The 16,244-nt window shown below is 45.9% G+C and overlaps 1 protein-coding gene across 3 annotated transcripts in view; it reads left to right on the top strand.

Moving 5' to 3' along the window:
- LOC144168816 (uncharacterized) overlaps nucleotides 1–16,244 on the top strand; it is a 101,805-nt gene that overhangs the window by 39,986 nt on the left and 45,575 nt on the right. For all 3 annotated transcript variants that reach the window (XM_077697804.1, XM_077697805.1, XM_077697806.1), the window contains one exon: nucleotides 4,194–4,294. In XM_077697804.1, coding sequence (XP_077553930.1) covers nucleotides 4,194–4,294 — 101 coding nt within the window. The remainder of the gene's footprint in view (nucleotides 1–4,193; nucleotides 4,295–16,244) is intronic.

Here is a 16,244-nt window from a genome sequence, read left to right as displayed (position 1 = left end):
AAGTTCATTGGGTGTTCTTGATTGTGCATAATGGACGTGTTGGACTAAAGCCGGTAAATGCTTTTTTGCAGTAACTCTTTCTATTTAGCCTACTGCCTAATCGAGAGGTATGGTCTTTATAACGGAAAAAATCTCCTGTAAATCCTTCACGCCAATTTGAGCATTTACGCATCGGAAAGCGAATTTACAAAAGGCAGATACGTTTAGCTTGTGTTCAGTCGACCAGCGGAACAAAGAAACTACTAGAAAGTTCTGCGCAAAGTCGAACCAATTAGACGAAACAGCAACTTGTGCGCATATATACTCGGACTTTCAGCGAAATCCCCTCTTCCACGTCCTCAGATTTCTCTCTCTTATCTCAGATTTCTCTCTCTTATCTCAGATTTCTCTCTCTTATCTCAAATTTCTCTCTCTTATCTCAGATTTCTCTCTCTTAACACCATCAGTTATCTGTATCTTTTTTAAGGGGGTTGAGAAGGCGAAATACAAATTTGTATTATTCGGAGCAGAAAGCCTTTTTTTGCTAACTCAACTCCAACAAGACCTGGATGACGTTTTTTTTTAACCAAACAACAATATGAAGTATTCGAAAACATTGGAATTTTGCGCTACACGACCAAAGAGGTGACGTAATAGAGAAATACAAGGATTCTTTGGTTCGAAAGCACCACAGTGCCTAGTTGCGGACGTCCCCAGAATATGTTTATTTAATGAGCCCATCTCCCCTTTATGTTTACCATACTGCAACACCTGAATCAGCTCAGTGTCCCAGGTACTGACTGCGCTACTGAGCAGAAAGCTGTGGTTGATGACTGCTTAGGGTAACGGAGCAGGCGTAAACACATCAGGGTGTCTACGTTTGAGCGCACGTTGTAGATCATTAGGTGTTATCAATTAATCTGTAGCCCTCTACTATGGATAGATGTCCGCAAAATGCTGCTGTATATTTTGTTCCGAAATGCCTGTTTTAACACATGTTTAATATTTTTATAATGTTTATCGCTCTGGGATAGCCTGCCGTCTTCTGTTTATGCACTAATAGACAACCATACAGGGATGGACAACTACACTTGAAACGAATGGGCGAACAAGAGAGGGCGTCGGTCGCCGATGCTGCTCGAATGCAAATATTTATTCTCATGGTGATTCAATTTCTTTTGAGTGCAGTTAATTCCAGTCAACCCTCAAGGAGTGCTCCAGCTTACTCGACAAGATGGCTCATACATTGCTAAACAATAAATTGAGCAGGAGTTTGTTTTTCTAGCTTAAGAGCAATTGGCAAAATTTGGTGATTTCCGGGCCAGTCTTCACACGCTATTAATCATGCGATGGTACTCTATGCGGCGAACAGAGTAGTCTCATAGATTTCCTTACTCAAAATCACACTTTCTTGTTTGTTTTGCGGTGAAACTATATTGACGAGGTTGATAACATCCATCCGGAAAGGCACGCTAATGTGCAACGCTTTAAATTGACGTCAAAGTGATGCCTGCACACGACTACCTGCACTGTCAAAACGCGCATTTTATTAAAGTAGTGTAACGTTTGGCAGAACTCAGTTGAACCTCTCGCTATCGGCGTAATTTAAAAAAAAAATGCGTGTCTTGATTAAAACAGTGCGGCCTTAGTATTGTTGAACCTTTCGTTTCGGTGGATCTTTTATCTCGTTGGACAATAAGGCTGGATTGTGGCTTCCCGCTCGGTCGATCTTTCGTCTCGTTGGACATTCAGGCTCGATTGGACCTTCCGACTCCGTAGATCTTTCGTCTCGTTAGACATTCAGGCCACGAGCTGAGGACGAGTTGTTAGTGGCATCCGGGATATTTCATCTTCTCTAAGCAATGGAAGTAAAGAGTGGTTTTCACAGAACCGCAGTGTACCTAACTTTTTAGTATGCTGTAGGGAGCACGCCCACACGAGAAGACAGCAATTTTCAAGATTAAAGTTACAACGCAAGCCAGTGTGTCGGATATACCACAAACAGCGCGTGTGAATGTGATCAACGCCGGAACTCGTTTTTTAGATTGATGATAGTTGAACGAGTTTCACTGGATGAAACTGAGAAAGGAAGAATGATGGTAAAATTGTCGTTTGTGCAGAAGGAAAGGGTGCATTTGCTACATTCGATGTGGTCGAAAACAAAGAGCTAGATGTTAACGGATTTCTGTGCTTGCGCTGAGAAAACGACCATACAGTTTTATTTGAGCAACAATATTCGCAGGAGCGTCATTATTCAGAAATTACTTAATGATACGCCACTGCTTTCCACTGTTACTACCAGTTTCAATTATTCGTGTTCACAATATATTTTTGGCGGCTTTTAGGAAATGTCAAGGTATTACCGTATTTTGTACTACCTGAAAAGCACCCCGTTAAATGGACACTGAAGTGGATTTGAAAAGCTCCCGATTTTTAGATGCGACGCATCTCTTTCACCCGCCTTGTCCCTCCGGCGTAGTCCGGCGCGTCCGCATCCCTCCCCCATTCTTCTCGCGCGCCAGCTGCGCGCTAGCGCCGCTCTCACCGCAGCGCCATCTGCGTGTTAGCGCTCGGCTGCGCTCGATCCGTCGCCGGGCCAGCTGTGCGTGGGTGCGGGTTAAAACATACGCATGCGCTGCTCTGCGCTGCTCTGCGCTGCTCTCTCTCATTCCCCTCACCGTACATATAAAGGCGGTAACTGCGCCGCTCCGCTCAGTCGTTCCGCCGGCGCTTCTCCGATGACATCCTCCCGTGACCGCCGATGATTTGAAATGGAGGCTAACAGGCCTGATATCGTGATGGTCGGCGCAAACGTAACAACCACCGGCCACCGTGATAAAAATTTACACCATCTTCCCGCGAGGGGAACCATGGGGTAGATGCGATGCCTCGGGGGTGAACATGCTGCGTAAATAGGTCACACAACAACAGCAGTCCACACGCTAACATAACGGAAACGCAACGGCAACCCCCGATGCGTCGCATCTACCCCATGGTTCCCCTCGCGGGAAGATGGTGTAAATTTTCCCTGCACTGCGTAGACTGGCTCAAATTAACAAACTTTTTATCGTTTATCCGGGCGATAAGGCGGCATTTATTTTATAAAGCCTGAAAGAAGAAAAACTACCATGCGCTGTTTCCGGCGGCTGCTCTACACTAACCGCAGTGACGTCAGGTAAAGGGGCTACGGGATTGGACGATGTCCAACGGTAGCATTCAAATAAGTTCCGGTTTCGTTTCTGTGAAACAACATCCTCGGCATCCGACGTTATCGTTTGAGGGGATCGATATTTAAATACTTGCCATACCGCGCTTTTGTCATGTTGTCGGCTGTGAAATGCCTCAGATAGCGCTACCAAGACGGCTTGGAATCACAGCAATTACTAGCCGAGGCCTACGCTTATGGGGTGTTGTTGTTTCAATAAAATCAGTAGTCAGTAGTGTCATGCTGTCATTTTCTTCGTGTAGTGTCTGTGTTTTTTCGTGGTCTTTCGAGCGTGTAAATGTGTTTTAAGTGTATTAAATATGTTTTGTTTGGTGTATTTTCTACGATTTGCAAGATTTCTAAGATTTTCAAAATTCTAAGATGTAAGATTAGCACATCTTACAAAGTCTCACAGTGTTTAATAATGTAAAGACTGTAGGTGTCTTGGCGCATTTCTTTTGCAAATATTATTACAACAGGCTTAAAGCGCGAAGGTTTTGGTAGAAGCGGTTTCGTTGGTTTCGCTGGAGAAAACTCAGTTTCTGCAGTTGTACGTTTACTCGCAGAAAGAAACGCTCCTATAATGGTCAACGATTCAAAACAAATTTGTACACGTCGTATGACTTACTGAAATTGTATGGTTTTTTTGGCAGTCCAGTCGTCAACAGTGCAAATATCAAGGATGTTTATCTACGCTGAAATAATCACTACTGAATAAACTCGCCGTTTTGGAAGCTTTAATGGGCTTTTCTGGAAAGTACCACAGCGAATTGAAGCCGTACGTACAGGTCTGGATGCAGCATTTTGAAGCCAGTTTGTAAACCAAAGCTTTAGTAATCTCGTAGAGTGGCTACGCCGTCGCGGAGATATTGACCTTGCTTAAACCGCAGCTGCGCGTGTCTTTGGAAACGTATTACGTGAACCTCCATGCAGAGCTCCGCCGATAGCCCCGTTTATTATTAATTCGGAGGGAAATGATGGCTTAGCGTTGTCCTGTTTTTATTCGCAGAAAATGGCCCAGCGATATGCACAAGGAACCTCTGGTACACAGGCCCGTCATTATGAAGCTTCATTTGCGGAAAGCGAAGACGAGACGGATACCCAGGAACGGTGAGACAAGGACCCCGTTTCCACCATTCCTCATTTAGCGCCGCTTGAAATCTGCAAGTTCATTTCGTCTCGTGTGTCGCGGATGTCTACGCTATATTACCCGGGCAATTTCCAATAAATCAGTCAGTCGGTCGGTCGGTCGGTCGGTAGGTAGGTCGGTCGGTCGGTTGGTCGGTCGGTCGGTTGGTCGGTCGGTCAATTAGCCATTGTGTGTATAGGCGCGCGCTGATTTTATACTTTCCTTCTAACCAGTATGTAGGTTTATTGAGCAGAATGAGTCACGTCTACGGTAAAGATACAGTAACACTATGTTTGTTCAGACCTGGAGGGATATGCCGGTACATTTCCCACAGCCATATCCTTCAAATATACAGATATCCGTTGTAGCAAAACTGCACTCAACAGTAACAGGGGCAGCAGGAGGAGAAAACTCTATTTAACACTAAAATCCAGCTGGCCGGGTCCTCAGTCCTGGACAAAAGAGTAAGTATAATTTACTCAAACCCATGAAACGCCATCCCGAGTAGACCATAATTTCTTTTTTACGCCTTGCAGAGTTGGAAAACAATAAAGAACTGCTTGGAAATATTCATCGTTTTCGGTTCTTGGAATATTTGCATGTACTTTTTTTTGTGTCCGTTAGCGAGTTTATCAAGCCTTCAACACCGTAATCATATTTTAATTCTTCGGGTTTTAGTCAGTTCGTTATGATAACGATGATTACGATAGAAATTCGGAACACGGAAGACGCGTTCGAGTACTCCGGACAAAGTTTACTGAAGCGCGATCGCGGTGGCGCAGAACACACATTCTCATTGATTTGCGTGTGAATAAGCAACGCACGTTGCGGATATGCACCTTCTTGCTCGCAGCCATAACGAAAGCCAATATGTCATGGAGGGAATGTATGCCATACAGCCTCAAGAAAATATCCTCGTCATCTTTGTGATCCTCCCAAACATATTCAAACCTACTAATAAGAAGTTTGTGATGGCGCAGAAGAAATAATGCGTTGGGCACAAAAAGAAACAGTATTATAAAAGTCAACAACAACGAAAGAAATGGAAGGCAGCTGCTTTATTTCCTGCTGTGCGATGAGCGTGCAGGGGCTCGCTGCTTTGTACGTAGCATTCGACTGTTGAGTCTTCATACGAGTATCTCAAAAATACAGTAGGGAACCCTACGCATTTTGAATGCTTATCGAGGAGCTCTGAACCTAGCAAATAAGCTAGAAATGACGAGTTACACACGATCTTCTAACCGATGCTCTGAAGAAAGCTGTTCTGAATCTCCTCCTGTGTTGCAAACTTGTGATGGATACAGCTTGGCATTATTTAGATGAGTCAGACGCTGGCAAAAATGAGTGGATTACCGGAAATGCTCATTTTAATGCATTAAAGCATCAAAGTGGGCGATTTGTAGCACAGGCACTGCTGCCCCTCACAAGCGGAGTGTAGCAGACGACAGCGGCGCGAGTCCCTAAGCTGACGTCAGAGCCAGGGGGCGCCACTCAAACATTTCACCGCCAATAGCAGATATTTAAACATACAGAAGTATTTTTATATGGCATTGAATAACATTCACAAAAAAACAAAGTTCATGAACATTTACTCCTTAAACAAACATTTCGACAGCATTCTTTGCTGAAAGTTTTAGAATCTCAACTTCTTTAGGAGTAAAAATAGTTTCGTAATGTGGCTAACGCGTGCTCCAATTTTTTTGGCACAACTGGTACGGGAAAAGGGCACTTCCCAAGGTCACTGGTGCCGGAAGGGTTAATATTGCCGAGGTTTGCTTTAAGCGAGCTATGTTTAAACAAATCTAATTTGCCCTTCACAACTCTTTGGCAACTGCATACCAATTTTTAAATATTGTCGCGGGCCATATAGGTCTGCAATACCCCACAGGTTACGTGGGGTATTGTTACGTGGCGCAGAGAAGATGACAGGAAGCATGAAGAAGGCGAACAATATAGTTATGGTATTTCGTGGCGGCCGTCAGATAGCCAGCGCAAGGTACGCCAGGCCCTTCTTCCTAGTCGTCGTCGTCGCTGGTCTCCCGTCCTGGCGCTGTGGGGTAGTGCCCACCTGCATGTACCGTGACCATACACACATGGTTTTTAAAGAGGGCAACCGTGTGTTCTATTTTTTTGTGCATTTTCAAGCATGCGCAACGCCACTCTTTTTCTAATCCAGCAATTTTGTGTATGTTTAGCGCTAGAGTGGTCCCTAGCATGAGCATGCAATAAATTGGAAGGTAAATAAAATAGCCACTACATCTGAATTCACCCAGCACATTTCTTTGCAGACAATGCCAAGTTTGCATGCAGTCGTGTTTTAAGGTATTTATTTAGCGTCGGATTTTTACAAACATTTTAAATGAACCGTAATTGTTTCACCGATCTCCCTCTGATTTTGGCTATCATCGTAAGCATTGAAAGCTGAACTGCATTTTTATTCACCACTTCTAGTTCCCAGCAGTGTGGTCCTCTACACCAATAGGTTGATTTTAATGTAATGGCCCCCTACACCATTTTTAACTATTTTAACATAAGACGTATACCCGCAAACAAATATACAAAACCCTGGTATTTGGCGCTCTTTGGCCAAGTTGCCCTGGCGTCAATAACAACACATGCAACATAAATAAAATAGCATGATATACTTGATTTTTATTGGCGGCGCACAGGAAATAGCCCTTTAAGTTTATGATGCCAACGGTTGTGGTTTGTTTTGAGTAGTTTTTTCACATGGTCATTCTGGGGCACGGCCTGTAGAAAAAGTAACACCGAGCGCAATTACTGATTTTAGGATTGATACAGTATACGATCCAAAAAGAACAGCTTCTGGAACAGTGATCATTCCTTCCGGCGCACGACAGTTGATGCGCTTTGTTTTGAATTTTTTTTTTAAAGACAGCAGTTATGTTCACTCCAAGCTTGCGGCTAACGTTCGCCCCCCCCCCCCCCCAACTACCACACAAAAAAACTGCAGTCATTTGAAGCGCAATTGGGTGATTCACACGGCCGAATGCATTCCTATCATCTAAAATATTCCTAGTGTCACATACCGTATTTACTCGCATAATGATCGCACTCGCGTAATCATCGCACCGCTTAGGTATCTCGTCCAAATACGATTTTTTTTTAATTTTTCGCGCAATGAACGCACTCTCAACTAGTCTGAGCAATACGTCCTATGCTTGCAAAGTCTTGCTGATGATGGTCGTGCGTTCCCATGTTTCCTTCCAGTTCAAAGCCGAAGTGGCTACGTTATTCGCGGCAGACTTGCTGATTTTAGCGATATTGACAAGCATGCGTCAATACGAATGTGGAAGAAACTTTCACTAAATTCAGATAGTATACTCACAAGCAAAAAAAAAACTAGCAGTTGCTTAGCTCGTCTATGCCATTATATACGTAACGTGAGCTAAAGTTCAGCAATTCAATTCAATCCAACCCGATCCAATCCAGTCCAGTCCAGTCCAGTCACTGCTCCTCGCGCATGCGCAGCACGGCTCTCCAGGAGCCACGCGAAACGGCTATCAAGCTGCTCCGGCGCAGCGTCAGACTTGGCTACTGCGCAAAGGAGGTGCATAGCTGGGCACGCGCCGGCGCCAGTGCGTCTGCCGCGGCTATGACGTCACTGCTGTTGAATGCGCAGACCGTTGGATGTGCAGACCCAATTCTCTACACACCTGTACTCCAATTGGCAGCATCGCGTGTTAAGGACATATTAGTAGAAATTAAGAAGAAGAAACGGATGTGGGCAGCGCATGTAATGCGAAGGCAAGATAACCGTTGGTCATTAAGGGTAACAGAGTGTACCCTTAAAAAAAGGCAAGCGTGGCAGGGGATGGCAGAAATTTAGATGGCCAGATGAGATGAAGAAGTTTGTGAGGATAAATTTGTCGCTGCTAGCCAGGACTGGGGTAATTGGAGATTTAGAGAGAAGCTTTTGCCCTGCAGTGGGCGTAGATAGGCTGGTTATGATGATGATGATGATGATGATGATGATGATGACGACTCCAATTGGATTGAATTTGTAATCCAATCTAATACAATTCAATTTATTTCAATTCCATCCAATCTAATCGAATCCAATCCAATGCTCTTCGTGCTTGCGCAGCACGGCCCTTCGGGGTGCACGCGAAACTGCTCAAGCCCGCCGCGGTGGCTCAGTGGCTAAGGCGTTGCGCTGCTGAGCACGAGGTCGCGGGTTCGATTCCCGGCCGCGGCGGTCGCTTTTCTGGTGGAGGGGAAAAGCAAAAATGTCCGTGTGTACGAGATTTCGGCGCACGTTAAAGATCCCCAGGTGGCCAAAATTAGTCCAGAGCCCTCCACTACGGCGCGCCCCATCGCCTGCGTTGCGTCGGCGCGTTAAACCCTACAATCAATCAATCAAACTGCTCAACCTCGGCCAGTGTAGCTGACGCTACAAAATACGCGCTCAGGGTGCTGAATCGCCCACCATGTCTGTTTTGATGTCCCACACAGTAACAGTGGCAGGCAGGTATTGGTCGAACTGTTGTCACCTCGCAGCAAACTCGTACCGGTGCATTCGGTAATTCTTGGAAACACGGCATTTTCCGTCACTTTGCAAAGCAGCTGGAGGCGGTGTGCGGTGTTTTTATTGTGTTTATTTATATTTGTATTATGTTCTTGAGAACTATCGTAAAACGTTTTACCCACAACTTGATTGCGTTTTACGTGCTCAAAAATGTTCTACAAAAAATTTACCCCGCGTAAGAACGTACCCCTAAATTTGCATTAAATGTTTCGAAAAAAAGTGCGATCATTACACGAGTAAATACGGTATTTATTTATTTATTTATTTATTTATTTATTTATTTATTTATTTATTTACTTATTTATTGAAAATACTTTTAGGGCCCATAAAGCATAACAGAAAGGAGTGGTAAGATACAAAACATCTGGTGGAGTTGTTTTACAAAAACAGCATACAAACAGAAATCAAATACAACAACAAAAAAAGCGATTCAACAAGGAGCGTTGTGAATGGCTACTTTAAAGAGAGTGGTATCAACGATGGCAGCGATGTTGGTAGGGAGGTGGTTCCATTCTACGCTTGTTTGGGGGATAAATGATTCACGATAAATATCAGTACGGCAATATGGTACACCAACTTTGCTGAAATGGTCAATTCGAGATGACACGTAATGGGGGGGGAGTGATCAGTTGATCCTTTCAAATAGGTTTGTGATGATAAATTTTGTGAAACAAACAAAGACGAGATAATTTGCGACGGTGTGAAATGCTAGTGAGATTAGGCGTATTTTTCATGGATGAGACACTGGCGAGGCGCAAATAAGATGATAATATGTAATGAGCGGCACGGTGTTGGACAGATTCAAGAGCGAGGGTAAGCGTTGTTTGGCGAGGATCCCATATGGTGCATGCGTATTCTAATTTGGAACGGACGAGTCTTTTGTTCACGGTGAATTTTAAAGATGAAGGTACGGACGAAGAATTTCGATGATGATGATGATGTTTAGAGTTTAATGGCGCAAGGCCGACTAAGGGCAAAGAGCGCCAAACAAAAGTGATTACATGAAAGTGACTTGGAAGTAAAAGAACACTTTAGTAAAAATAAACAAAGTAAAACACAACGTAATAAAGATGACTGGTGTAAAGGGCCAGGTTGTCAACATGCATGATAAGAAATGAGATGTAAAAATTTTACGTCGGTGAGAAACTCGAAAACGCGTTTGATTGAAAACAGGGCTTCGTTTCCTAAGAAGAGTGATGGGTGTGGTGGAATATGTCGTGTGTGTAGTTGAGGGAAGTGTTTGCGTCGTGTAGTGTCGAGTGCCTTACATTGTATGAGGATGTGCATCACGGATAGGGCCTCTCCGCACCTACTGCACAGAGGTCTTGGAGACCCAGTGAGAAGGTGCGAGTGTGTTGCATGCGTATGCCCTATCCGTAATCTGGCCAAGGCGACTTCAGTGTATCTATTGCGTGTGTCGGTGGTGTATGGTCCCAAGTGTGGTTTTATTACGTGTAACTTGTTGTCTGTCTGTTCACTCCAGTGTGTTTGCCATGTTTTGCGAAGTTGTTGTCTAATGTGTGGTTTCACGTCAGTGTAGGGTAATGTGGTTATGTCTACTGCATTCGAGAGTGTAGCAGCAGCAGCCATTCGGTCCGCTGCTTCGTTCCCGGCTATACCACTGTGGCCAGGGACCCAGCAAAGAACCAGTTCAAATTTGCGTACATACACCGACATAATACCCTTGACTATTAGATTTACCACGTGATTTTTTGAAGACGTTGATGACGACAACGCCCGCACGACACTGAGGGAGTCTGTATATATAATGGATTGTGGGATGTGACTTTGAAGGATATGATTAACAACAAGAAGCACACCATTAGCCTCTGCCGTAAAGATACTGGTATTACTGTTAAGACTTCTAGTGACATTAAGGCCGGGCCCATGCGCCGCGCAGGACACAGAGGTGGCAGTTTTAGAGGCGTCCGTATAAAATTCAGAAAATTGATACTTCTGCTGCAAATACAAGAAGTGCTGCAGAATTGCACATGTGGGAGCTCGGTTTTTATCTACATGTGTGAAGGATGTGTCGCATGATACAGGGCGGAGATGCCATGGTGCTATAAAATCTGTTTGAGAACTTTGTATGGTGTCTAAAAAGGAGACAGAAAGCTCTGACGCTTCCTCTCTAACTCTGTAAGAGAAGGGCGCAGAGAACGATGGTCGGTTTAGGAGTAGTGCAGTCTGAGACGTATCATAAAAAACCGATTTAAAAGGATGGTGTGGCATAGATGAAATTTTAAAAGCAAAAAGAAGATCTGTGTATGCTCGCTGACGTTGTAGGTTCCACTTATTACACTCCGCATAGAGGCTTTCGACCGGGCTAGTCCGGAAGGCGCCACATGCCAACCGGAGCCCCAGATGAAGCACTGGGTCCAGCATTTTGAGGGATGTCTTACTTGCTGACCCATAAACAACGCTTCCATAGTCTAATCGTGAACCTATCAGGCTGGTAAAAACACGTAAAAGAAGTTGTTTGTCAGCCCCATATGAAGAGTGGGAGAGAACCTTGAGTATATTCATGGCCTTTAAGCGTTTATGTTTAAGTTGTTTTATGTGTTGAATGAACGAGAGCTTTTCGTCAAGGACTACACCTAAAAACTTGTGTTCATTTCTGACTGGAATTGAGACACCATTGAGTTCGATGTCTGGATCCGGCCGAATGCCGCGCCTTTTCGAAAACAAAACACAAGTACACTTCACTGGATTAAATTTAAAACCGTTGCTATCTGCCCAGCCAGCTAGCTTGTTAACACCAAGCTGGACTTGGCGCTCGCAGATAGACAGGTTACAAGACTTAAAGGATAATTGCACGTCGTCTACATAGATTGAGGAGGAAATGGTTGGTGGCAGAGCCTTCCGAAGAGAGTTCATTTTTACAATAAACAACGTGCAACTCAAAACTCCACCTTGCGGAACACCGTTTTCCTGCACATGAACCCTAGAGAGTGCAGTTCCAACTCGCACGCGAAACGTTCTTTCAGAGAGGTAACTGGCAAGCGTGTTCCACATGTTACCCGACATACCAAAGGACTTCAAATCGCTGAGGATGCCGTACCGCCAAGCAGTGTCGTACGCCTTTTCAAGATCAAAGAATACTGTCATACAGTACTGCTTATGCAGGAAAGCATCTTTAATATATGACTCTAACGCAACGAGTTGATCATTCGTAGATCGCCCCGCCCTAAAGCCCGCCTGGCAGCTCTCGATAAGACCGTTGTACTCTAAGAAGTACACGAGTCCCCTGTTTATCATCTTCTCGAGGAGCTTGCACAGGCAGCTTGTCAGGGCAATGGGGCGATAACTGGCGGGAGAGGAAGGGTCCTTTCCTTCCTTCAGGAAAGCCACTACTATAGCCTCCCTCCAAGAGCGAGGAATGTGCCCCGAAAGCCATATGTTGTTGTATAGATGTAGGGGTGTTTCAAGAGTGTCTGGGTGTAGGTGTTGTATCATGGTGTATGTGATTTTGTCTGCACCTGGAGCTGAAGGCTTACATGTGCTCAGAGCAACCTTCAGCTCATGAATTGAAAAAGGAGAATTGTAAGAAGTGTGCGACTTGTTGTTATCACGCAGGGACTTCTTTTCTACAGATGTTTTGTGTTTCATGAATGTGTTTGTGTAGTGTGCTGAACTGGACACGTGTTCGAAGTGTTGTGCAAGTGTGTTAGCCTGGTCTTCCAGTGTGTCCCCTGTTGTACTAATCAGGGGCAGGCTGTGTGTCTGTTGTCCTTGTAGTTTTCGTATTCGTGTCCAGACTTTATGTGTGTCAGTGTACGAGTTGATGGGAGTGAGGAAGGTGCGCCAACTCTCCCTTTTCGCCTCACGACGCACTCGCTTTCCAAAAGCCTTTGCCCGTTTAAAAGAAATGAGGTTATGTGACGTGGGGTACCGGCGAAGGACACCCCACGCCTTGTTCTGGGCCTCTCGCGCCCGCCTGCAGTCCTCGTTCCACCAGGGCCTCCTTGGGCTGCGGGACCCACTGGAGGCCTGGGGAATGGACTTTTCGGCGGCGTCGAGGATGTGCGCCGTGACGAGTTGGGCGGCTTCCTCCACGTGTAGGTGTTTTATGGTTGTGTGGTGTAGTTTAGATGTTTCTGTGAATGTACTCCAGTTTGCTTTGGATTCATTAAACCTGTTATGGGAAGATGGACTGCTCGGGCCTATTCCTATATACATTAATGAAGTGGGGAAATGGTCACTACCATATGGGTCCGTGCCCACACCCCACTCAAGACATGGAAAGAGAACTGCGGAACCAATAGCCAAGTCAAGATGAGAGTATGTATTGTGTCCTAAGTTATGATATGTAGGCTGTTTTTTGTTGAAAAGGCATGCTCCGGAGGATGTAAGAAACTTCTCCAACAGGCGACCTCGGGCATCCGTTCTGGAGGAGCCCCAAAGAGAGTTGTGTGCATTAAGGTCGCCTGTTAGGATGTACGGTTCGGGCAGCTGGTCGACCAGCGCCTCGAAGTCAGAGCTCAAAAGTGTGACATCAGGAGGAATGTATATGGAGCATACCGTTATCAACCTATTAAAAATTATTGTGCGTATTGCTACAGCCTCAAGGACGGTGTTGAGAGCGACAGGGTGGCATGCTAGGGATTTTCGGGCTATTATGGCTACACCGCCCGAAGAGTGTGTGCAGCCATCCCTGTCCTTTCTTAAGACCATGTACCTATTTGAGAAATTTGTGTGCTTGGAATTCAAATGCGTCTCCTGAAGACACATCACACTTGGCTGATTAGCATGCAGTATTTCGTATACATCGTCAAGATTTTTAAGAAGGCCTCTACAGTTCCATTGAATTATGTTTTCTTTTCCCATTATTTAGTGTGAGAGCTACTGGAGTGTGTGTGTTTGTTTATGTGTCGTCTTTCGGGGCTGTGACTCTCGCCTTTTTTGGCTTGTCGGGAGGCTTTGGCGTCGGGACGCGTTCCTTGCGCTGCGTTGCAGGCAGGAACGGCCCGACATCCATCTCGTCGTCGGATGTCCGAGGGGTGCCCGACGGACCGGGCCCCCTGGACTTGGCCCCCCCTCGGGAGCCCTTCGTTTGAGCCGCCACCGCCGAGGGCGTCCGGGGCGCCAGAGGTGGCACAGGCAGTGCGGTGGCGGTGGGAACCGGTGCGGTGCCCGTGGTGTCCATCACCTCTGTACCCTCCAACGCACTGGAGGGCGGGGAGACAGAGGCGGGAGCGGCACCGGTCCCGACGGAAGACGTTGCCACCACAACCGCTGCTGCCTCAGCAAGCGGCGTGGTGGCGGGTTGGGCTGCCAGAGGCAACCCAGGGGGGGGGCGGGCGAGGGACCAGGTCAGACTCGCTGAACTGGGTCCCTGTGGAAACGAGACGCCGCTCCGCCCCCCGGCGAGCCGCGTCGGCGTACCTCCCCAGGGGGAAAGAGGCGAACCTCTTTCGCGCCTCTGGGAAGGTGATGTTTTCAGTGACTTTGATGGTGATGATTTTCTTTTCTAGTTGAAATTTTTCGCACTTGCGGGAGTATGCCGCATGCGGCCCCCCGCAGTTTACACAAGTGAGAGTTTCGGCTGAGCAGTTCTCGCTCGGATGATCGTGCGCCGCGCACTTTGCACACGTCGTTCGGCCACGGCAAGAGTTCGTACCATGCCCGAACCGCTGGAACTTAAAACAGCGCCGCGGGTTCGGGATGTACGGACGGATGGAGCAACGGATAAAACCTGCATGGATGTGTTGTGGAAGAACTGCGCGGTCGAAAGTCAAGATAATGTGCTTGGTGGGAATCTCCTTGTCGTCTCTGCGGATGGTGATGCGTCTCACGGCAGTGACTCCCTGATCCTTCAAGCCGGCAAGGAGATCCGCATCGGTTTCGTTCAGGAGGTCTGTCTCGGATATCACACCCTGCGAGCTGTTGAGGCTCCGATGGGGTGTGACCCGGATGTCAAGATCAGCCAGTCTAGTCTGAGCTAGAAGCTTTGCAGACTGCTGCTTGTCATTTATTTCAATTAAGAGTTCACCAGACCTTTGTTTTTTGCATTTATACGATTTTCCTACTATGGCTTCAAGATACTTGGCGATCAAGAAGACTGACTGAGATGCAAGAGGGTGGGTTGGATTGAGGGATTCCATCACAAGAAATCGAGAAAAATGGTCCGGTTCAGGAAAGGTTAACGACGGCAACGGAGGAAAGGATACTTCGGTGCGGCCCCTTTTCAGGGACCGATCACGGTTGGGGGGTGGGGGTTTAGACAATACCATAAAGCATAGTATAAAAGCAGGGAGACGGGGGTACTTTCTTCCACAACCTTACCCTGATAGCTGAGGAGGTCCCGGAGCTCCCTGCCTGGTAAACAGACAGGGAGCCCATCCGCCGGAGCTTGACCTGGGCTCCGACGGCCACCGTTAGAGGTTTCTACCCTTCACCTTAAAAACACATCACCACGGTTGGATCCAGCTTATGTTTGGGGGCTCGGGGTCCGCGGTATCGCCAGTACCGTCACCGAGATTGCTCAAGGTGCCCCGTGCGGAGACGAAGAATTTCGGCGTAAATAACCTAGCATGCAACTAGCGTTCTTTATTACGTGGTCAATGTGAGTCTTCCAATGGCAGGTTATCAGAAATATGTACACCAAGATATTTATATGAGTTAAAATGTACAAGAGGAACATCGGGAAGAAATTACACATACATATACTATTTATTGGGCTGCCGGCATGTCCTAATCCTTTTGCACGTAATATTAAGCTTCATGTGCCATTGGTTACACCAGTTAGTTACACTGTTAAGGTCATTTCGCAAAGTTTGAATATCAGCAAGCTTAAACATTTTGTGGCAAATTACACAGTCATCCACGAATAACCTAATTAATGAGAATTGAACACAGTCTGGAAGGTCATTGACATAAACAAGGAAAAGAAGTAGTGCTAGCACCGATCCCTGTTGCACGTCTGATTCTACCGGAGAGAAAGCAGATGAGTAGTAATTAGCAATAACAAGTTGGAAATGGTTGAAAAGAAAGCCTTTAATCTATTGAAAAATTTTGGGGCCAATGTTGAGTTTGCTGAGCTTGAAAATTAATAAATCATGTGGGACACTATCCAAGGCTTTAGCGAAATCTATGAATATGCATTCGGTTTCAATTCCCAAATCAGCACATAGTAGTTCGTTTCACAAGAAAATATTTTCCTGAACCCTTGTTGACAGTTCGTGAAAAAGGAATTAAACTCGAGAAATTTAATTAAATTCAATTGATTTATGTGTTCAAACATTTTACAAGGCACTGATGTGATTGAGATGGGGCGATAATTATCGGGGCAATGAACGTCACCAGATTTGAAAACAGGAGACACCTTTCCCACCTTCCAATCTCGACGCAATATAGAATAGTACAAAGATTGCTCGAAAATT

Source organism: Haemaphysalis longicornis, unplaced genomic scaffold (assembly GCF_048455015.1).
Source record: "Haemaphysalis longicornis isolate Haplotype H1 unplaced genomic scaffold, Haemaphysalis longicornis Haplotype H1 scaffold_2, whole genome shotgun sequence".
Lineage (NCBI taxonomy): Eukaryota > Metazoa > Arthropoda > Arachnida > Ixodida > Ixodidae > Haemaphysalis > Haemaphysalis longicornis.
Note: the sequence above shows the minus strand (reverse complement) of the source record. Positions and strands in the feature narration are given on the sequence as shown.